The following is a 7,974-nucleotide window of genomic DNA, read 5'->3' on the forward strand; positions in this document are numbered from 1 at the left end:
AAGGCGTGCCCCACCACTACCCCACTCTTTAAGGTTTTATTGATTCTTTGTAAATTTCACATCATGCACCCCAGTCCCACTTATTTTTCTAGACCTTCCATATCAGCCTCCCATCCTTGTAACCTACCCCCAAAAGAAAATTTTAAAAAAATAAAAATTAAAAAAAATATATATACATATATCTATATGTATATATATACACACACATATATACACATATATACATATACACGTATATATGTGTGTGTGTATATATATATATATATATATATATATATATATATATATATATATATATATATAATCAGCAACGAAAACATCATGCCTTGGGAGCTGCGGTGTGTTGCAGATTGCCCAATTCTTAAGCAGAGTCTGGCTACTGAAGGCCCAGTAGACTGTGCATTGAGACAGAACCTGAGGGTAGGGTAGCACCACACACCATTCACAGAATGCTAATGCCGTAAGCACTGCAAGGGAATCTCAGCTCTCCGCCCCCACCCATGCTCCACCCACTCTAACCTAGAGCCCCGGCTGTGTAGATGCTAACAACTGGGCCCGCGGAGGGCTGTCGTGAAATGGGAACCCGAGCATTGGGAACCCAAGCGTCCGGACAACGTGGTCCCTGTACGTGGTGCACAAGCTGTGTGACCATGAGAGTGTGTTCTGTAAGGGGAGGGCGCCTGCACATAAAGAAAGATGGGTCCTGGGGTTCAGGGGACTCAGATCTGTGGCATTTCTGGGCTGAAGCCCCAGGTGGGCATGAGCATCATTTTCCACCCCCGCAGCCTTCTTCCGTCAAGTCCCTGCGCACAGAGCGCCTGATCCGCACCTCGCTGGACTTAGAACTGGACCTGCAGGCCACGAGGACCTGGCACAGCCAGCTGACTCAGGAGATCTCAGTGCTGAAGGAGCTGAAGGAGCATTTGGAGCAAGCCAAGAACCACGGGGAGAAGGAGCTGCCACAGTGGCTTCGTGAAGACGAGCGCTTCCGCCTACTGCTGAGAATGCTGGAGAAGAGGGTGAGTACCGCTGGCTGGCTGCCTTTCAGCAGTCCTGTGACCCCACTTCAGGTCCCCTGCAGAGTTCAGGGATGGGGGGAAGGGGCTCGACTTCGCTCTACAGGTGTTTCCGTTGATATTTTTTCTGTGAGTGCTTACGATTCAGCCCCAGTCAACATGAATCTTTCATCAGATACAGCAAGCACCTTTTCCAGGTGGTCCACGCACCGAACAGAAGGCCGAAGCAGGAGGAGAATTAACAGGAGTTTAATACCTGCCTAAACGATATACTGAATTCTAGTCTAGACGACTAAGCTAGACTGAAACCCTGCCTCAATTACAAACAAAAACAACAACCAAAAACAAAAACAAAAAAACAACAACAACAACAACCGAAAAAAAAAAAAAAACCATACAGAAGAAGGGGGCTGGAGAGAAGATGGGTCAGTGGTTAAGGGCAGTGACTGCTCTTCCAGAGGTTCTTGAGTTCAATTCCCAGCAACCACATGGTGGCTCACAACCATCTGTAATGGGATCTGGTGCCCTCCTCTAGCACACAGGTGTACATGCAGACAGAGTACTCATATATAAAACTAAATACATGTTTTTAAATTTAAAAACAAAAATCAAAAGACAACCAACAAAATTGAGTCAGTTTCTTGGTCTGTAAAAATTAAAGCAACTGTAAAGTCTCCCCTCCCAAGCACCTAAGGAGCAGGTAAGAAATGCGCTTCACCAGGCATCTCCGAGCACACTTCCTTCAGACACACACAGGGCTTCTAGTCCCTGCCTCCGTCGTCATAGGTCGATGATGTGAGAATAGCCCACTACCCTTCTACACAAAGCAGACCCCATGGTACAGACTCTGCGTTGCTGACAGCGAGTCCTGCAGGCCGGAGGGCTCTCTCTCCCATGTCACACCCTTGTTTGCTTTGCCTCACAGGTGGATCGTGGGGAGCACAAGAGCGAGCTGCAAGCCGACAAGATGATGAGAGCGGCTGCCAAGGATGTGCACAGGCTTCGAGGCCAGAGCTGTAAGGAGCCCCCAGAAGTGCAGTCTTTCAGGTGAGTGCATGATCCCCGACTCATGCTTTCTGCTACCCCACCGGCCCACCTGGCCCTTGTCACCTTGGCTGGCCTCATAATCCCTGCTCCTGGGCACTGACTGCCCCTGTTGCTTGAGCAGAGCTGTAGCCTACATGGGAACAGATGTTCATCCTCTGCCAGGCTCCCGTAATGCTGTGAGCACCGTGGTGCTCTGGTACCAGTCCCCACACAGCTCAACCCAGTTTGTGAGATCCGCTTGTTTAATGGGCCACTTGCCTCATCCTCTCCTCAGCCTTTCCAGTATCTGGTAATTGCAGGGGCCTGGCTGGTGATAGAGGGGATCGTGGTATAAATGGATGGTCACCTAGTTTCCTGGCTCTGCTCTGCCTAATAGAATCCTAGCTGTGTGCTTGCCTTGCTGGGCCTACACGTCAGAGGAGGGACACAAATGTCATTTGGTGTGGGCCTTTCAACATGAAGGGATTTAGATTCATCCTCCATCCACTATAATGTGAGTCAAGGCCAACCTGTGTTCCATCAGACCCTGACTCAAACACACATGAAAACCAAAAATAAACCAATGGTCTTGTACACACACACACATACAAATATGTGCATATGTGTGTGTTTCCTGCATTGGGCAAAGGGTACTTGCCCAATGTCAGGTACTTGCTGAATAGGTCAGGCATAATTTTATCCTCTATGTCACTCGATGCAAAGGATATTTGACAATGTGGGGGTGGGGGGCTTGTTTATTTGTTTGTTTTTAAAGATGGGCCTATGTGGCTAAGACCTCAAAATCATGGACGGGCCCAAGCTATGTTTGTCCATCAGCCTCTCAAGTTGCTGGGACTAGAGGCGTATTCCACCATGCTCAGTGTCCACAGATTTCAGATTTCATAGCCAGAGTTCAGCCATGCTAACAGCATTTAATTGTGGCCAGGGCTATCACTAAATATCCTATAGTATATAGCAAACGGATTGGGGTGTAGCTCAGTGGCAGACTACATGCTTGGCATACATAATGCCTTGACCCAGAACAGAACGATCTGATATATTAATATATATGTGTGTATATATATTATACATGTATATATATACACATATATATACATGTATATATAAATACATATGTATATATACACACATATATACATATACACACACATATATATACATATATACACACACACATATATATACATATACACACACACATACACACATATATATGTGTGTATATATGTATATATGTATATACATTCTGAGTGAGGTTGAAACACCTGTTTTCCATCACAGGGAGAAAATGGCATTTTTCACCCGGCCTCGGATGAACATCCCAGCTCTCTCTGCAGATGATGTCTGACCACCAGAAAAGTATTTCCTTTGTTGCACGGACCATGCTGTGAAGGCTGACTGTGACTACAGTTATTTATGAGGCATTATATGAAGGTACTGAGTCACAAGTCCCCGAGCGCTCTCATCGGTTTGAAGACAAACAGATTTTTTTTTTTTTAGTTCAGGTTTTCTTGTTATTATTTAAAAAAAAAAAAAAAAAGACAAAGCAACCGTAACAACAACAACAACAACCACAAAAACCAAACAAACAAAAAACCAGCATTAAAATGACAAGATTGTATAGTTTGTATATTTAGGAATGTATTTTTGGGAAAGAATTTAAATGAACTAAAGCAGCGTTAAGTGGCTGCTAGTCTTAAAATTGTCTAGAGTTTTCTTTTTGTACAGCAACAACTTTTAGAGGTTTCCCTGCAATAAAAAAAAAGTCGTATTTGAGGGGTGATAATCCTCAGAGGAGGTCCCCCAGGTGGCACAGCACAGCTAACCCACCCTAGTTAACGCTATTTTGTATGATAATACAAAGAGGGGGATGTACAGAAATCGTGGGGGAATTCGAAGACTGTCCATGGATCTTTGTGAGCTGTGATGTGTCTTTCATGTGGCCACCTGACCTGAAGCAGGTAGCATGGAGCTGGCTGAGCAAGGCCAGCCCAGACTGGTGACAGGCCACACCCATCTCAGATGCCCAGTGACACCGCTGTGGGAGTGTGGGGAGGGCTGCAGAGAAGTGCGTTTGGATCTATCGCTATCAATAAAGTGGCCTTTTAAGAAAGAGTTTCTTGTCATTTGTCTCCCTTGAATCTTCACTTTTATTTCCCTGGTTTCACTCATCTCCCAACTCTGGAAATTTGTTTTCTTTTTTCTTTTATTTTGTTATACTTATTTGTCTGTTTGATTGTGACCGCTCAGCTCTTTGGGAACCTAAGGTCTGGTGGCATCTGTCTGTGATCCCAGCACCTGGAAGGTGAATGAGGGAGTTTGAGACCATCTCAGCAGTATGAAAACCTGTCCTTAAAAACTGAGCCTGGAGAGATGGCCCAGGGATTAAAGGCACTGGCTGGGTCCAGGGGACCCACATGGTGGCTCACAGCTATATGTAATTTCGGTTTCAGGACTTTGAGACCCTCTTCCGGCCTCGATGCATACCGAGTATGGCCATGGTGCACAGACATGCATGAACACAATGCACATAAATGATTAGCAGGACATGAGAGATGTCTCAGCAGTTAAGAATGCTTACTGCTCTTCCAGAGGTTGACAGCTGGTACCCAGCACCCACGTCAGTTGGCTCACAACCACCTGTAACTCTACGTATGCTCATGCTCGTGTGTACACACAGCCTGACACACACGAGTACACATAATTTAAACCTTTGCAAAGTTTAAGCCTAGTTTTATTATGTGTATGTATGTCTGTGATCCCAGCACCTGCAAGGTGGATTCAGGAGTTGAGACCATCTCAGCAGTATGAAAACCTGTCCTTAAAAACTGAGACTGGAGAGATGTCTATGCACCCCTGCATGTGGGTGCAATGCCTATAGAGACCAGAAGAGGACATTGGATCCCCTTGGAACTGGAGTTACAGACAGTTGTTAGCTACCATGTGGGTGCTAGGAATTGAACCCAGGTGCTCTGGCATAAAAGTGAGCGCTCTTAACCTCTGAGCCATCTTTCCATCTCCTCAATGTACATTTTATTTTATTTTATTTTATTTTATTTTGTTATATATTGACAACAGCTTGGTCTCAAACTTATTCTATAGTCTAGGATGGCCTTGTTTGGTTGTAAAGATTACACACACACAGACACACACACAATCTCCAAAGATGCCAATGAAGGCCAGCAGAATTGTTTTGTCCTCTGGGGTTAGAGTTATAGGTGGTCATGGGCCATCTGACATGAGTACCAGGAGCTCTAGTCACCTGGAAGAGTAGCAAGGGCTCTTAACTGCAGAGCCATTTTTCTAGGTCTTGTTTTGCTTATAAAGGAAAAGCCTTTCAGCTAGGCATACTGGCCCATGCTTTTAATCCCAGTATTCAGGAAGCAGAGGCAGACAGATCTCTGAATTTGGGGCCAACCTGTTCTGTGTAGCAGATTCCAGGACAGCCAGGAGTAGCATAGTGAAACCTTGGAGAGAGGAAGGGGGAAGAGAAGAAGAGAGGGAGGGGAAGAGGGAGAGATACAGAGAGAGAGAGAGAGACAAGCAGGCAGGCAGGCAGGCAGGCAGGCAGGCAGGCAGAGGAAGGAAACAGAAAGAAAGAGACCGAGTAAGTCTTGGGGTTGGGGATGTGGCTCAATAGTAGAATGTGTACTTAGCAAGCACAAAGCCCTGGGTTCAATCCCAGCACTGGAAGAAAAGAATTAAAGACCCACTGGTATATAGTCCAGACTACCTTTTAATTCACTATGTAGTCAAGGCTGACCTTGAACTCCTGTTTCTCTTGTCTCTGCTTCTCAAGTTCTAGGATTTCAAGCATTGTGCTGCCGAGTCCAGCAAGGATGATCTTGGACTCCTGATGCATCTGCTTCCACCCACCAAGTGCTAAAATTTCAGTGCATTGTTCTGCCGCATCCAGGTCATTGCTTATATAGACACTACCAAGCTGAGCATGGTTATAATCCCAGTACTTACAAGGTCACAAGTTCAAGGCCAGCATGGGTTATATAAATGAGCTCCAGACCAGCCACAGAATGAGCTACAGAATGAGTTAGTCTCAGAAGATAAAAAATAAAGTCTGTCCAATTCTCCCTTTGCCCATCCTTCCTTATGAAGATGGCTGTATCTGTGGATAAATCGCTGCATACAGTTTAAAGGCGCCATCAGAGCTCCATATAAACTAAAAAGATGCCACCCAGACATCCACTCCCTACAGGCCCATTGTCCCTAGTGCTTGAAAGGCAGCAGACAGAAACAAGACGTTAGAAACCAAAGCCCGACATTGTTTATCTGGTGTCGACTATTCTGGACCAAATTCTGAGATCCATTCTCTGCTGTTGTCGGCCCACGGTGCTGAGATCCACTCTCTACTGATACAGAACCATAATGCTGAACTCCACCCCTCTACTGTTACTGAAGGTTAAGTCACAATGCTAAGCCACAGTACTGAAGTTTATATCCTACTCGTTATATTCTAGATGCTTCTGGAATAGCTCATTTTCATATATTTGGCCCATACCATTAGTACAGCTATTCCCAGAGTACTTTACTAACTAAATGTATTAATGGGAATCTGGTAAAGACTCAATGACTGCCAACCACAGGATAGTGGGTAAATGTAGCTAACTAGGAATATCAGGTCACAGGCTTGACATTATGGTGCTTCTTACCAACGATATGGATCTGATCCCCTAGTTTTCATATCTCACACACCAGATACACCTTGTTGGCCATTTCAGCCCCTGATGCAGTATTCACTAACACATAACAAACACTCAAACAATTACTTACTGCCCGGGAGAAAGAAAGTCAAAGTCCTTTCCAATCCTGCTATGTAACAATGGGGACACAGACGTTTCTCAGTGGCTTGTGATCTCTTTTACTTCCTCCCTTCCTCCCTTCATCCCTTCCTCCCTTCATCCCTTCATCCCTTCCTCCCTTCATCCCTTCCTCCTTTCTTCCTTTCTTTGCTTGCTTGCTTGCTTACGTGGAGACAGGTCCTTACTCTACAACCAAGAATGAAGAATGCCCTAAAAACTCACTCACCTAGGCTGGACTGAATTCACAGCAATCACAGGGTGTGTGCGTGTGTGTGTGTGTGTGTGTGTGTGTGTGTGTGTGTGTGTTAATGGTTTTTTTATGGGCTGTGGTGATAGCCAAGTGCCTTAATGCAGCATCTCCTCAAAGTGGGTATAGGTACCACTGGTGACAATGTAGAAAACTATAGGCCAAGAGAAGTGACAGATGTAATACCAGAATCCAGGAAGTGCTTGAGTTCTAGGCCAGTCTGCTCTACTTAACCAAAAGAAAACACAGGTAGATATGGCTGCGTTCTTTATTATTTATAACAATATATTTATTGTTTTTAAATTTTTGTTTATATATTGATGTATTGTTTTGTCTGCGTGTATGCTTGCACAGCAGAAGAGAGCATCAGATCCCATGGAACTACATGTTCATAGGTGGTTGTGAGCTGCCATGTGTATTGCTGGCAATCAATTTTGGACCTCTGAAAAAACATCCAGTGTTCTCAACCACTGAGCCACCGCCCAAGTCCTATAATACATTTATTTAATATGTACCATCTATAATCCGCACACTTACACCCACAGATTCATAGATATTTTTGTTTAGGATGAAGATAAGTAAATTTCAACGTGAACTAAATCCATCTTGGTGGTAAGTCCACATTACCACAGCCCTTGGGAGGTGGAAGGAAAAAGATCAGAAGTTCAAGACTATCCCTCAGCTACACAGTACAAACCTACCCTGAGCTACATCTTTCAACAAACAGAAGGGCCTGAGAGATGCTCCAAGAGGCTGCCTGATCCTGGTCATTGTATCACCTTCCCTTTTTGGTAATGAAAAAATGTTGTTAGCCCGGTATGGTAGTACATACCTATCATTATAGTGA

At 44.8% G+C, this 7,974-nt stretch overlaps 1 protein-coding gene across 1 annotated transcript in view; it reads left to right on the forward strand.

Moving 5' to 3' along the window:
• Wwc1 (WW and C2 domain containing 1) overlaps positions 1-4,178 on the forward strand; it is a 142,089-nt gene extending 137,911 nt beyond the window's left edge. Inside the window, exons 21-23 of the mRNA XM_034506982.2 lie at positions 786-1,019; positions 1,942-2,063; positions 3,345-4,178. Coding sequence (XP_034362873.1) covers positions 786-1,019; positions 1,942-2,063; positions 3,345-3,411 — 423 coding nt within the window. The 3' untranslated portion in view covers positions 3,412-4,178. The remainder of the gene's footprint in view (positions 1-785; positions 1,020-1,941; positions 2,064-3,344) is intronic.
• Positions 4,179-7,974: the final 3,796 nt, after the last annotated feature.

The sequence above is a fragment of the Arvicanthis niloticus genome, chromosome 6, assembly GCF_011762505.2.
Source record: "Arvicanthis niloticus isolate mArvNil1 chromosome 6, mArvNil1.pat.X, whole genome shotgun sequence".
NCBI lineage: Eukaryota > Metazoa > Chordata > Mammalia > Rodentia > Muridae > Arvicanthis > Arvicanthis niloticus.